Source organism: Equus quagga, chromosome 8 (assembly GCF_021613505.1).
Source record: "Equus quagga isolate Etosha38 chromosome 8, UCLA_HA_Equagga_1.0, whole genome shotgun sequence".
Classification (NCBI taxonomy): domain Eukaryota; kingdom Metazoa; phylum Chordata; class Mammalia; order Perissodactyla; family Equidae; genus Equus; species Equus quagga.
Genome location: NC_060274.1, coordinates 59,598,742 through 59,614,956, shown reverse-complemented (window position 1 = coordinate 59,614,956; position 16,215 = coordinate 59,598,742). Strand labels below are relative to the sequence as shown.

General features: G+C 36.8%; 1 protein-coding gene across 1 annotated transcript in view; it reads right to left on the bottom strand.

Annotated features, from left to right (window-relative positions):
• Positions 1-16,215, bottom strand: part of CDK14 (cyclin dependent kinase 14) — a 550,173-nt gene that overhangs the window by 369,151 nt on the left and 164,807 nt on the right. The window contains exon 5 of the mRNA XM_046669616.1: positions 3,472-3,551. Within this exon, the coding sequence (XP_046525572.1) occupies positions 3,472-3,551 (80 nt within the window). The remainder of the gene's footprint in view (positions 1-3,471; positions 3,552-16,215) is intronic.

The window sequence follows — 16,215 nt, the reverse complement described above, 5'->3', positions numbered from 1 at the left end:
CTATATACAGAATCAGCATGAACACAACCACTATAAATGCAGACTAATCGAGAGAGTTATATTAGTGACTTAATGCAAGCAATATTGCCATTAGTTATGTAATTTTCCGAAATGATGAACAAATTTTAGTAAAGTTTTAAACAAGACAAAATACAATTCTCCCTTGATTTATACTGTAGTTGTATTCCTGGAACATCTGGTATGTATTAAATGTGTGCAGAGCACACTTTGTGTTTATACGTGAAGTAGTTGAGTTATAGCCTAAGACAAATATAAATAGGTTTTCACCTGCATGAATGCCCAGTAGGACATTCAAAAGGCTTATGAGACAAAAGACAATTGTTCATTGTATTAAAGCAGGGGTTGACAAACTGTATAAAGGGCCAGACAGTATAAACTTTAAGTTTTGTGGACCATACACTCTGCAACAATCACTTGATTCTAAGAAAGCAGTCAGAGACCACACACAAATAAATAAGAGTGCTGTGTTCAAATAAAACTTCATTTACAAAAACTAGCCATTGGCCTCGACAGCAGTTTGCGTACCTCTGTATTAGAGTGTCCCACACATTTCAGAATGTCCAGCTCCTGTCCACTAAATGCCTTGCATCACCCAATTACAGTATCCAAGTTGTGATGACAAAAACACCTCCTATGGAGCAGTAATCACCCCACTCTCCCACACCCATCAAATGAGACCTCCTGACCTATATATTCCTATTCACTGCACTCGGCAAAGGCATTGAGCTTTCTGCTCTCACCTCCTTTTCTATACCTGTCTGGAATGCAAATTCTCCTCAACCTACTCCTCACTGTCTATCTCTCTTATGCCCTATTCAAGACTCAGCTGATAACTTACCTCCCTAGACTAATGGAGGAATTTCTTTAGAACTTACAATCTTTCAGAAATGACTTGGCATTGATATGCCACCTCCTGTTATTCCTCAACTTATTATCTATATATTCTGTCTCCCACCTGGAAGACAGATTCCTTGAGGGCAGAGACTGTGTCTAATACTCTGCCATATTTACAGACTCTAGCTCAATGGTTTTCCTTAATTTGCTCAATAAATATTATGATTACCATGCTAGATGTTGAGGACACAGCAGTGAACAATAAGACAAGGTCCCTGATCTCACTAATATTATATACTAACAGAGAGGAGTGAAAATAATAAATTTCGATTCCAATAAGAACCATACAGGAAATAAATAGGTTAGTAAAGAAGGGTAAGATGATGGTCAGCTACTATTTTAGATATGATGGTCAAAGGAAACTTTTCTAAAAAGAAGATGTTTGAATTGACACCTGGCATATGAGAAGAAACAGGGAAGAGCATTCCAGCCATAGGGAATAGCATGTGTAAAATCCCTGACATAGGAAATCTTGTGGCATGTTTGAGGAAAAATTGGGTCATAGAGCACTTGAAACTGAGGCTTTTAAATAAGGAGTGACATAATATGACTTGTGTTTTTAAAAATATTATACTGGTTACAGAGTAGAGAAGGGATAGAAGGAAGGTAAGAGAAGAAGTGGAGAGTACAATTAAGAAGCTATTGTAGAAGTTCAAGCAAAAACTGATGATATCCTGGACTGCGGGTGGCAGTAAAGGGAGAGAAAGTGGACAGATTTGACATATCTTTTACAAAAATAACTTACAGAATTTATTCACGGGCTAGATTTGGAGAGCAGGGTCACTGGGTGCTGCCATTACTAATATAGGGAGAAAATGGTTTGACTTACACTGGGGGGGACCATGAGTTTCATTTGGATATGTTAAGTTTGAGATGACTGTTATACAATGATTTTTGAAGGCTGAACCAACCTTGCATTGCCGGAATAAACCTCACTTGGTAGTCATATATTATCCTTTTCATAGCAGTCATGTACCACATAACAATGTTTTGGTCAATTACGGATAGCATATCCGACAGTGGTTCCATAAGATTAGTACCATATGGCCTAGGTGTGTAGTAGGCTATACCATCTAGGTTTGTGTAGGTACACTCTATGATATTTGCACAATACAAAATGGCCTAATGATGCATTTCTCAGAATGTGTCCCCATCATTAAGTGACACATGACTGTATTACTGGATTCAAGAGGAAATGTCAGGTAGGCAGATGAATATATGAGAAAGGAGACAAAGACAAGATCTTAGCTAAAGAGAGGTATGTGTAGGTCATTAGCTTCTAGTTACTATTTAAGCTCATAAAATAAATAAAATCACATAGGCTAGAGTGCTGCTTAGAGAAAAGAAGGCCCCTTCTGTGTCCTAAAACTCCCTAATATTTAGAGAAGGAGCCAGCACAAGAGAAAGAGAAAAAGCTATCTACTTGGAAAATCTGGTGTCACAGAAAAGAATATTTCAACCATACACAATCTGCTAAAAGGCTGGGTAAAATAAGACAGAGAGGTGTCTATTTGATTTGGCAATGAGGAAGTCTTCGAGGAACTTGACAAGAACATTTTCAGCTAAAAGGAATGATGGAAACCAAACTGCAGTAGTATGAAAAGGAGAATGAGAGGTGAGAATGAAAACTGAAAAGAGACTTCTCAAAAATAACTGTAAATCATGACAACTGTGGGAAACAAATCAGACCAGTAACAGACTACATTTAGTTCATCGATATCTTAATAACATTATTGCAGTAAATCACTGATATTTATCTTATTGTAAATCAGCAAAACAAGGAGCTGTGATTCCTTCAACGCAAAAAATACACAAGTCTTATGTCAAGATAATTTGCACTTTTAAAAATGTAGTAGAGGTAAAGCTATTAACACTAAAAGTTCTGAAACTGAACTGAAAAGTTCCCACTAAAAAAAGAAGTTATTTTATTCCTTGAGTAAAGAAGCTATGCAGGAAGTAATAAAGCAAAGGCAGAACAATTTTATTTCATAAAAATTGAAAACTTATATGTAAAAACTACACTGTAAAAGGAATTTTTAGAAAAAGGACAGAATGAAAGAAAATGCTACAATATAAATGATGCTAATATATAAAGAGTATCTATAAATCAATAAGAAAAACCAATAGAAAATATAGTAAACAAAGAAATCAAGAAAGAAGAAATATAAATGACTAATTAAATAGCATGACTTCCCCATTTTTAAGGACTTCCCTTAAAAGTCATGCATACAGAGTAATATTAGCCTAATATGTACCTTAGGAACTCTGCAAAGAAAATCAGACATATAAAATTCCTCACCAATGATAGTCTCATCATCAATACAGAGCAGTTTTTTTCTCCATACTTCAGTATACAGCAGGATGATCCTATTTTATTAAATATGACTTGATATCATTGCAAAAGGTGCTGATTTTTAAACTTCATTTTACACATTCCAATGAGAGGTATAACCCCATATAGTTTAGAAACTTGGCATATTCAGAGGTGTATAATATTTAAACAGCTATGGGCATCATGCAAATACAGAAGCAAAGATAACAAGAGGGAATGCCTACCTTCCCTTATAGCTGTAAATGGTGTACCTTCTTCTTCTTGCAGCCTGATCACCTTCAGGGCTACCAACTTCCCATTTACCCTGAGAGAAACGAAAGAAGATATGAGAAGCAAATCCGTGAAAATATGTTCCCATTATGGTTCTGTCTTCCTTAAAATTCATATTTTATGCATTTTTGCACTGAAAATGTGACTCAATTACATTGCCACAACAAGATTAATTTCAGTAAGTCTGGAAATTCTATATCATCATCATAAATATTCACACTTTAAATATTCACATTTTAAATATTCACACTTGCATAGTCCAAGATTTAACAGAAGTTTTCTGTGATTCACTCTATGTTCCTTCCAGAATGAAACTAGTGCTTAACAAAATCACCACGCTTGATCAATTATTCTCAGATCAATTAAAAATCAAGCAGCCAAAATAATTCTCTACCTTTGGTTCTCCAATAGCTCCTTTGTTTCTTTTGCTGAAAGGCCTTCATCTTTGATCTTAAACTGAGGTCATTCAACCCCCAAGGACAGAAACTTGACACTCAGCCTTCTCTCCTCTCTTTACTATCTTCCCTCTTCTCTCTCTCCCTCCCAACATCGCCCATTCCTCCCTTTGTGGCTATTTTGTTTTTACTAGAGCCTCCTAACATTATATTTTGTCTGATTGTGTTTTATAATATAGTATATCACCAAAATAAAAGTTATGAATATTTTACTATTACAAGATCACACAAGACCTTCCAAAGCAGATGGTTCTTCCAGATGCATTCTAAATGTGTACTGGCTCTAATTAAAAATTAGATTGCACTAGGCAGATAAATTTTTATCCAGTCCATTCTGTTAACAAAGACATGTCTATCTACACTGGTCTAGTTTCATGCTCTACTTTCTACCCTTACTAGACCTAGCAGCAAACTTTGTTAATTAAAATAGGTGAAACAACCACACAAACATGTAAAAGGTACAAGAAGGCATTTGATGAAAAGTAAATCTCCCTGCCACACCCTCCCTCAGCCACCAGCTCCCATCCTCTGAGGTGACCACTTACCATTATTTATACTTACACACAAACATACATACACATACACACATACACAAATGGTAGTATGCGATACAGAGTACACTGTATATTATTTTATCATGACAATATATTTTAGTGACTTCCTCATAAATTCATAGAAAACTATCTCTTGCTTTTGAGAGACCACAGGTATTCCTTTGTATGAGAGTAGTACACTTAATTTACTCCCAGTCCTCTATGGATAGGCATTTAGTGTATACCCCACTGTTTGGTACTAAAACAATGATGCAATAAATAGTCTTGAACATGTAATTTCATCCACGTAAAAACATGTCTATAAGATAAATTCCTAAAAGTGAAATTGCAAGATCAAAACGTATGTGCATTTCTAAATTCTAATTCTGATGAATAGTGGGAAATTATCCTACGTAGAGGTTGTATCAACTTCCTATAGCAAATGATAGGAGCTCCTCTTCCCCTTTCATCTGTACTATGTTATCAACCATTGATTTTGCCAGTCTGATAGATGGAAAATGGTTTCGTGTTGCAATTTAAATTACAACCCAATTTCTTTAGAGGTTATGGAACCAGCAAAGGAGAATTCACATGGCCCAGAGAATCCAGTGCCTGAGTCTGAAATAAAGAATTCGAACGTCTCTTTCTTAAGAACTATATCCAACTGGCCTGTTTTTGCTCAAAAAACTGCCACAGACACAAAACTCAAAAGGCCAAGGAATTTATTACAGCCCAACCGTTCTATTGGCATTTCTCATTGAACTGTTGAAATACATTATTGGTTACAGGAATCACATAAAAACATCTGATTATAAGGCTCCATGATGTACCATCTCCTCAAGGTCAGGAGTTGTGTTTATTTTCGCTTGTGCTTCATTCAGCTGGGAGGACAGGCCTGCTGCTTTTCTGCTCTGCAACTCTCCTCTCCTGAGCACATTACCTTGATTTTTCTAATCCTGATTGTGCTTTAGGCACCCAGGTGCAGGCAAAAAATTAATAAGCAGATGGGGTTCAACTGGAGACTGTGCCTTGTGCTCTTCACTTTGTCCTTTTGGACTAAGGGAGGCCTTTGGCAGGGCTTGAGGCTGGGATGCAGTCAGCGCTGACATCTGCACGGATTTTTCTCAGCCCAGTTGAGCTCATCACTGGCTCCCCAAGGAGGCAGTAAGTGATTCCAGGAACTGCCTGGAACTTTCCCCTCATTTACAGATATTTTCCCTCATCCATTAAAAAAAACACACACAAAGCTTTTCCATTTCCCTTGAGATCATTAACTTACGCATACCGTGAACTGAATTCTGGAATACAGAGAATCATGTTTTTGAAGGATATATACCTAAAACACACTCTTAGACCAGGAAGTTACGATTCTCCTGTAATATACTGAAAGGAGGCAAACCTTCAATTGAACTAATACTTTTTAGATGCAACTAGAGATGGAACACCTTAGAGTAAACTCATAGACTAATGTGCAATATTTTTGTGGTGAAAAAAGTTTTGAACATATTAATATGATAACCACAGGAAAGAACAAGATCCAAGTTAACGGAATTTTGATTCTGAAATATAATTCTCCATGAATTGAAACTCCAAGTATTAATTTCTCATAGTTATGATAATCACAGTAGTTAAAGATATTAAGATTTTATGTAGCACATCATGTGAAACTAAAAATTTCCTTAAAATTTGTATTAGACTATTAGCTCCAGGAGTGAAGGAACTTCTCCTCTTTGGTTAACCTTTATACGTGCCTAACGCTTAAAACTGCCTGGCATGGAGCAGGCTCTCAAAATATTTTATTGAATGAATATAAATAATGTTAATATACTGATATTTCCTTCCTTATACCTGCAGGATAACTCAAGAATAAAGTATAAAAATTACTGCTTTCAAAAATTTCAGAAATCTCAAATTTTTATAAAGCTTTCAACATCTTTCATATTTGGTTTAAATATTTATTTTCTTTTTTGAAATTAAAGGTTTAGTCTCTTTGGTTTTGATGCATGCAGATATAGAAAGTTTTCATTTCCTAAAAGCTTTAGAATTTATAGAATATTTTGTTAATTAACCTTTTTACACCCAACAGACATGTTTCAAAACCCTCACTATCTTTTAATAACCTGAGCCAGACCACTAATCAGTATCGTCCTCTTCTCCAACTGCGTCATTGGTTTCCCATTAACAATCATATTGATTATCAAATTGCTCTTTAACCTAAGAGTCACTGTGACTTTATCTTTTCTTAATTAGTTTTTCTTCACATGTCTAGACACTCACCAACTACTGAATCCCTCAGTTCTAAAAGTCTAGTAAAAGTGTTAAGGCGTGAGCTCCACTTTTGGAAAAGGTACCTTTGGAAAAAAATAACATTACAAATTTTCTAACCTTCTCCCTTTGGTACACATATCTTTTTAAACTTCAGTATGGACTGAAATACCTGAAATTCTAAGTTACTAACTCTAACAAAATGTCAAGATATCCAAAGAAGATGCCTGCCATTCTATGAAAAACAAAATGAACACTGCATCTAATCATTACCTTGTGTAGTTTAAACTGCTCTATTAAATTTTCAAAACAAATACTTCAAATATTGATTTAAGTTCTTTAGAATAATTACAAAATTCAAATTGAATCAATAATTAGAGCTGTTTACAGGAAAACATTGAAGATTCCTCTTTAACAAGTCTTATTAATTAAATCAAAGGCTAATGAGTAGAAGGCAATCAAGCCTTGATTAGTAAGGGAGACATTAATTCAGGTAAATAATGGTTAAAAAAATGCTTTAAATTATTAAATTGTTAATATTATCACAGAACGTTCTATTGGAGATATTGTCAGGCTTGTGTCTAGTTGTTCTAAGCTCTGTAGGGGACCATTTCATTTTCAGAGATTCTTTACTATTCTCTCATTCTTCCAACAACTGCCATTCCAAGTGTGGCCTCACTGTGAAGCCCACTTCAGGCCCAAGGATGAGTGACGCACTGCTTCAGTCTGCCCGTCACACGAGAAGAGCTACCAAGGGCAGTACAAGGAAGGGCCTGGGGAATGCCCAAGCATGGAGCTCTCCATGCACAGAGACACGGGATATTGGGCGTCCTGGCAGAGCCGTGTGGAAGTGGATCTAGCTTTGAAACCAGCTCTAACCACAAATCCAAATCTCTGCCAACTTCAGCAGCTCTGTTCACAGGTCTGTGTGTCCAAAGTTTGTGAATCATAAAATTCTCTGGTGAGAATGAATCAAGATCTAGAAGCTTTGAATAAGGAGTACAGCCTATTCACTTTTTCATGCATGTGTTCATTTGTTCACTGAACATTTTGCAAAACTTATAAAGGAAAACTCCCCACTTAGTGTAAATTTTCCAGGTTCAAAAGATGATTCACAAAGAGAATTTCCTTACAGACAAACAATTCTCAAAGGAAAGCCTAAAGGCTTTCTATTCCACTAGCTAGCTCAAATTTATAGGATAACTTAGTACAATAAAAGAAAATTGCAAATTTATCTAGGTCATCTTTGAAAATAGTGCCCATGTGCTAACACCTAGAAGAAATTATATCTAGAGGATACAAAGGAAATTAAGGCAACATACCTAAAAGAAATTCAATATACTCTGGGAAATTTAATATATTCTGCCTCTCTCTTCCATTATGATTTTGTCTTAAGAGAAACTGCTAAGGAAAATAATACCAAGTGCCGGCAGATACAATGTTTTTGTTTCCTTACTGTATTGGTTTAGAAGCAACAGAAGGGAGTGACAATGGCAAGCTGGAGTATATCACAGACAATTTTGGGGGCTGAATTTATAAATTTTGGGGAAAGTCATTAAAAACATTTTAGAGACTTTACTAATAGTGCTTCTTTTATTAATTTTCTCTTAAGATACCAATGAAAAAGCTGACTATACTGTACTACATCCACACTTCGAAAATTAAAAACTTAACTAAATATTCATGGCCTTGCTATCCCCATCTAAATTCAATTTTTATTCAGGTGTAAGTGAGTAATCATCTCAATACTATTTAACCTTGCTGCTCTGAAACATCCTAAAAGTACTATCTACTATACTTTATTCCGGAAAAATAAATTAGAATTTCAAGGGAGGTTGTCAGCAATGACACCTTGTTCTAATCTTTACCAAAATGATAAAGAGAGAAGAGTAAGAAGACATGTTATTTCTGTTAAATTAATTTTTTTAATAAAAATACAAAGATTAATAAGAGAATAGTGTAATGGCTATTTATTAGCACGTCACTAACAATGCAAAAAGTCTGAAGATTTAATGCAATGAGTAAAGGGTATGTTCAATGAACAATTATTATCTATAAAAGAAATGATCGGTACTAAAGCATAATTCATCATTATCAATGTTTTATCAAATGTACAAACTCATAATACTTTGAAACATAAAAGTAGAGTAACATATATTGTTCACGGGAGAAAATAGAATAATTACATTTCAACAATTCTAAACCAGCCAACTTTGCACCTTTCCAGAAATAAATCTGTCAACAAAGGATCTGAAAGTCTTATTATCTTGCAAGTAAAAGTAACCTCAGTGCTCATTCAGGTTCCTGAGCAGACAGAAAGATCCTCACTGGCTGGACTGTCTGTCTTTGTCCTCTCACTCCCTGGAACAAAGAAGCCCTGCAGAAGACTTTGACAGAACTCAACTCTCCTACAATACCCCAAATGACTTAGTTCTTCCTTATGTTGAGCTAAAATTTACTTCCTGTAACTTCTACTCTCTGGTTCTAGTTCTGAATCCACAAAACTAAACTAAATGCTCTTCCACAAGACAGTCCTTCACTTAATTAAGTTTGAATATCCTGCCCCTTATTCAACAAATACTAATTGAGAGACTATGATTCTGTGCTTGGGATAAAGGATGAACAGGTCCCTGCACTGACATCTCACTGAGGAGACAGACATAAAACACATAACCGCAAAGAAGGCTGAGACATGTCAAGGGAGGCAGGAGGTTCTCACTTGTCAAAGATGGGACAATTTAAGCATCACTAAACTAATTCCTGAAATGCAAAGGTATCAAATATGTTTAAATCAATAAGTTTATAATGAGACAAAAAAAAAACCTCATGAGTCATATTTGGAGGGTACTTTGGAACCATCTCATTAGTTTAAAAACAAATAAAGAGAATATAGTAAGCATTTACTTTCTCTTTTCATATACTTTCATATCTCAGTGTAACCAGACAGTTGATATGTGGACACTTCTCTTTATAGACGCATTGCATGTAACAAATGCAGAAGGAATGATAGAATTTGAATATTACCATTGCTAATAATAATCACTTAACGGATTATTAATAGTTACTAATATCACAAAAAAAGGCTACCAGATATTACGTGCCTCCTGATGAAAGCACTCAGCCCCCTCTATGGAATAAATCCAACCTAAATCTGACAAAATCTAATCTAACTACTTATTTTAAGGATATAAAGGAACAAGTTAAATAACATCATTAATTAGAACACCATTAATTGGAAAAATACAAACTATAAGAAACTCTGTAGGAAAAATAAACCTCTTTCTTCAACAAATAAATTTCCAGGAAAAAAGGAAGGGGGGAACCCGTAGATCAAAGAGAGATATCAACTAACTGCAATTAATTGCAATGTATGGACCTAGTTTTATCTTAATTCTAATAAAGTACATTTTAACACCGCTTGTATATTTGATGATATAAAGGAACTGTTAAATTTTTTACATGATAATAGCAATGTGGTTATGTTTTTTAAAATAGAGTGCTTATCTTTTTTGTCTACTCTGTTTTTGAAGAAGAAGATTAGCTCTGAGCTAATATCCAGTGCCAATCCTCTTCTTCTTCTTTTTTTTTTTTGGCTGAGGAAGATTGGCCCTGAGCTCACATCCATGCCCATCTTCCTCTATTTTATATGTAAGAAACCTGCCACAGCATGGCTTGATAAGGGTACATAGGTCTGCGCCCAGGATCTGAACCAGTGAACCTTGGGCCGCCAAAGCCGAGTGCGGGAACTTAACTGCTGTGCCACCTGGCCAGTCCCCTTATCTTTTAAAGAACAAATATACTATGAAATAATATGATGTTTTGGTTTGTTTCAAAATAATTAGGTGGAATGAACATAGATGGAACAAGATTAGACACAGGCCGTCAATGTTTGAAACTGGGTGATGGGCTCATGGTGGTTCATCATAACTACGGTCTCTACTAATTTTCCATAATAAGTTCTTTAAAAATTAAGAAACATACCCAATATGAATTTGGATAAATGTGATGAAGGAAAATCACAGCATGCTATAAAAAAGATAAAGAATCTATTTTAGATTAGACACTTATAAAAGGATTTTCTGAAAATACGCCATTTAAGCTGAAACAAGAAATATAAAAGAGTAAGCAAAGACCATTCCAGGTAGCTGGAACAACCTGTACAGAAGCCCAGAGGCAGAAAACAGATGTGTTAAAGAAAAATGGGAGAAAGGGGAGAAAGGAAGGAAGGGCAGGAAGGAAGGTAGGGGAGGAAGGAAGGAAGGAAGGGGAGGAAGGAAGGAAGAGGAGAAAGGAAGGAAGGGAAAGAAGGAAGGAAGGGGAGGAAGGGAAGGAAGGAAGGGAGTAAGGGAAGGAGGAAGGGGAGGAAGGGAGCAAGGGAGGGAGGAAGGGAGGAAGGAAGGAAGAAAGAAAGAAAGAAAGGGTGGTTGAAGCTGGTTGGCCAGAGGTGGGGGGCACCTGGAGAGAGGGACAGGAGAGCCAGATCATGGAGGTCCTTAAAGGCCACAGAAAGGATTAGTACCAAAAACACTGGGAGATCTTAAGAAAGGGAATGATATGATTAAATTATGTGTCTACAATTCATTCACTATGGTGTGGAGAATGGCCTGAAGGAGCACAACAGTGGGAGCAGGAAGGGAAGTCAGGAAGTTGTTGCAGTGGTCCAGGGGAAAGATGGTGGCCACAAAGAACCAGGGTATTGGTAAGAGAAATGGGAAAAAGGAAAATGATATTCTGAAGACAGAATCAACAGGCTGTCTAGATAAACTGGATTGGGCATAAGGAAAGGTGTAAAGGATGACTCCAAATGTCCTGGCTTCGGTGTTTGGGTGATGGGGTATCGTTTACTTAGTCGAGTGAAACTAAAGAAGAGGAGATTTAGAACTGGAGTACCAAGAGTTCTGTTTGGACGGATCTTAGTCAGGGAGTGTCTAAGTGGAGACAGAAGGGAAGCATTGATATTTATGGGTCTGGATCTCAGAACAAAAATCTAGTCTAGACATAAAAATTTGTGAGTCATTTGGAGGACTTCAAGGGAAGTAATAACCTCAAGAAAGAGCCAGTTTTCTGTTGAAGCAGGAGAAAAGAAACACTCAGAAAGAGGCAGAGAATATGTAAGAGTCTGTTGATCAGAGAATGATGCTCTAGATCTAGAAGACAGGGAAAGAGCCTGAAAGACAGGAGAAAGGGACAGCAGAGGAGCTAAGTGAGAAATATGTGAGTGAGGTGCAAGAGATAGTGGCCAATCAGGGAGTTTTATACCTTGGGTAGTGCCTGTGGTAAATAGTGATGTGAGGTGGAGGAGATTCCATCCTGACAGTATTTTAAAGCAAGTGGCATAGGGGCTGCAGTTTTGGCAGCTGCTCAGTGTAGCTGTCCCTGTGTGTATTAGGCAAAGCATGGAGAGGGTTGGAGCTTGCAGCTGTGGGAAAGATTAAGGAACAAGTAGTTAACCCTGGCTACATATTAGAATCAACGAGGGAGCTTTACAACTTAACAATGCCTGGCCTCAAGCCTGATTTAACTGGTGTGGGGTGGGTGTCCTAGCGTCTGCCTTTTTAAAAACTACCCAGGTTTTTCTAATATGCAACCAGAATTGAGAACCACTGTGTTAAGCCTTCAAGTTCCTAAATCAACTTCTCATTGCCTCTCTTCCTTTGTCTGGTCTCTCCAACACTGCAATCTCCTTTTTTACAATACATATCCACAATTTTTTCAACTATTTTGAGTGCCCTCACAGTCTTAGTTGCAAGGTTTTGGTAAGTCTCAGCTGATTAACCCCTTTTGAAATGTGGTTGCCAAGGTATACACGCTACCAGATGTGGTCCAAGTGCTGAGTAGACTGGGATAGTACCCTGCCCCATTCCAGAAACTGAACTTGTACTAATTTGGCCTAAGCACAGATTAGACTTTGATAGTCACAAAATACTGTAAACTCATATTGATCTTGCCAACAACTAAAACCTCTAAGTTTCTTCATGGGCCTTGAAATCTCCCTGTACCATCTCTAACTTGCCCCATGCCTAATAATTCACCTTTTTTAAGCATGATTTGAGGAGTTTGATTTATCCCTAATAAAATTCCAACTCATCAGCAGCAACCAGCTGCTCATGCCTCTCATGTCTGCTCTAAATTCCACCCCTGTTTTTGACAGGCGTTGGCCACCCATCCTTCTGTGTGTCCTCATCTGAGGTAGGAACGAAAACACTGCACAGGATGAGGTCCAGGGCGGTGCTCTTTGACACCACAATCTTGACCCCCACCCCATCCACCTTTTGGGGGACCTGGCTTCTTTTCTTTCTCTCTCTGTCTCTCCTCTCTCCTTCTCTTTTCACTTTCAAACTCTTCAATCCTGTCCTTCCACGGCCCTTCTGTCCCAGACCACTGCACTGACCTTCTACCTCGACCATTGGGTCGTGCTGGGAAATCTGCCTCTGGCACACAGCTAGGACTCAGTGGTGAACGAATGAGTCAACTCCTTACCATGTAAAGAGGTACTAGAAATCCTACCACTCTTAAATATAGTTAATCAGCCAGTTTTAAATCCATCACCAGCAACAGCAATTATCACTCTCTTACCTATCAGAACATAATTGGGAACATTTACCTATGTTTGAAATACAAGCAGATGTACAATATCTACAGTGTTCTGCTAGTCCACTAGCTTAACAATCTGATCAGAAAAAGGAATTAAGGTTATTTAGGTGTGACATAATTTTTTATGAACTCCTAGATCACTATTTTGCTTTCTAACTACTCAGATGTAAAAGATAATCTGTCCTAAGGTTTTCCACTGGAGGAGGGGGAATGAGAAGGATATGCAGGGGGAAGTTCATACCATTTCTCCTGGCTCTGGTTCACAGAATCCATCTTCTGTGAATATCTGGACACCTTAAGGCTGCTAATGCCTTTCCAATTTTTCATAGTTCCTCCAAGATGACTGACAGTGATGGGACAATCTCAACTCCCAATTTCTTTAAAATTCTGTGAAACAGTCATCTCAGGTCTTAAATCAGAACTCCTTAGAGAAGCACAGTACTATCAGACCTCCTAAGACATTTGATAATTTATTCACTCCCATATTTTGTTTTGCACTTTGCTGCCTGAAGCTAATGCTCCTTGGTAGCAATGACATAAGCAAAACAGAAGGTGAGTGATTGCATTTGTTCTCTATCACCTTTCTAGGCCAGTAGCATCTTTTATGTATAAACTTCAAACCTGAGCTTTTCCTGAATTTCCGATGCTTCCTCTCCTTCCCTCACTGAGCTGAATTGTATTGTGGTTCTCTAGTCTGATGTTTGTTTGGTTTTGAGAGATTTTCATCATCCATTTTGATACATTAACCTTCTGGAGTTATAGGGCAATGAACTGTACACTTCTTAGTATTCTTCTGGAATACCTCCAGATACAAGGAACCATTTTGGGTAGAGCAGACAGTCACATGCATACAGCCCTTAAGGAGATTACCAGCCAAAAAAGAAATGACGGTATCAAGCAACTAAAATGCATGACAGAGGTAAGTTCCTAAAAAAAAAAAAGTAAGGCAAAGTTATCAAAGACAAGAAATGGGAGAATTGTTAACATGTCAAGAAAAGGCACAAAGCACAGAAAAGATGCCCAGGACTCCCACAGATGGAAAGGTAATTGGTTACACATACTCCTGAATTAGTAGGGAAGGGCCATGTTTATTTGAGGAGATGGAAGGGTTTCATTAAAAAATAAGTAAAATGTAGTTTATGATGAAGAGTTTCTAGAGATTATTTTTTCATACATAGAGAGATTTGAAACTTACTGTGCTAATTAGTTCTATGTAAGTTTTTATAGGTAACATACAAAAATTTATATCCCTAAACATACAACACCCATATGCACTGAAAACTAAAAATGAAGGGATGGTGTGAAGGTAAAGAGAATACGGAAGAAGTTGGGTTTTTTGTTTTTCCCTAGTCCCACTTCAAGCACACTTGTCTAGAGAAACATATTACTGAGGTCTTTGAAAAGGCTGCATTTTACATTTCTAGAGAAATCAAATTTTCTCCTTCTGAGGTCAAGTAGCCACTTTAAATAGATTTTTATCTTCAGTAGCTTTTTTCCCATAGAAAATGCTTCAAAAAAGCAGAAAAGAAATGGACACACTTCTTGATGATATTATCATTTTTCCCTGTCTTGAATAATTCATTATTTTCTTGCTAATTCTTACATACCAATCTCATACTACATCTAAAAATAAAAGTTAAATCTACTCATTCATGATTTTCTTTTTAAAAAGTCTAACTACAGGATCAGAGCGAGTCATTACATGAGCTGGGATTAAAGAAAAGAGGATAAAGTCTGATGCTTAACGTTAAAGCATTTCAAGCTTCCCGGTTCAAAGATATGTTTAAATCATCATGGTCCCAATTTCTCTACAGAGTCATAAACGTACCCCTTTCTCTGGTAGAGGCATACATGTTCAGCATTGTAAGACAGAAGTCAAGCTTACACTCTCAAGAAAGGCATCTGCAAAGAAGATAAATGAGATGCACCAAAAAGCACATCACTGATTCACCACGAGGCTTTGAGAAGTCTCCAAATACTCATTGCCAAGTAGTGTTAACCACAGAGATCTTGCATTTTCCACTCAAACATAGTCATACGGAATTAAGCGAAGTTTGGAACAGCAGGATAAAACAATTAAAGCAGCCCTGGAGAGCCATTAAGGCAGGGGTATTCAGAGTTCAGACTATTCACAACTCATTCTAATAAAGACACGCATGCACACACATACACACCACATCTCAAGTTTATATTACCACCAGGATAGCAAGCTACTATTTTCTTTTTTGGGTTTGGCTGCAAAGGCCCATGGAGAACCAGCAAAGAAAATTATTATAAATACACAGCAGCTTGGTTAAAGGACTAGAAGAGACTTATATCAAGTCAAGAGGATTATGAGCGATTTTTATTTTCTCTAACTAAAATATATTACTTTCATAATTATAGAATATGTCATTGTTAAATATCTTTAAAATGAAATTACAAAACAATATCAATCAAAGTCAAGTTTATCTAGTTTAAGTCTTTTATGACAAAAAGGGTTGGAGAACAATGCTATGGCATCATGAATTACCTAAATCTAAAAGACTGTTCTCCTAAAAATAAAAGTGACACTAAAATGGACTGCTTTCTAGGCAAGCAGGGTGTCAAAGTAAAACATTATTCGATTAAACATAAAGTTGAAAATGATCTCCCTCTACATGTTGAAGATCGCAGTTTATATTGATTCATACATTACTAAAGAGCTGATGAGATACAGACCTTTATAAAAATTACATATAATTGGTATGATAAGATCCATGCTAGCATTACTTCTACAACCCAGCAATAGAGCCAGAGTACACTCAGTTAACCTGATTTAGGTTTAAAACCAAGATCGTCATCTTTAACTCAAAATTAGCACTCACGCTGA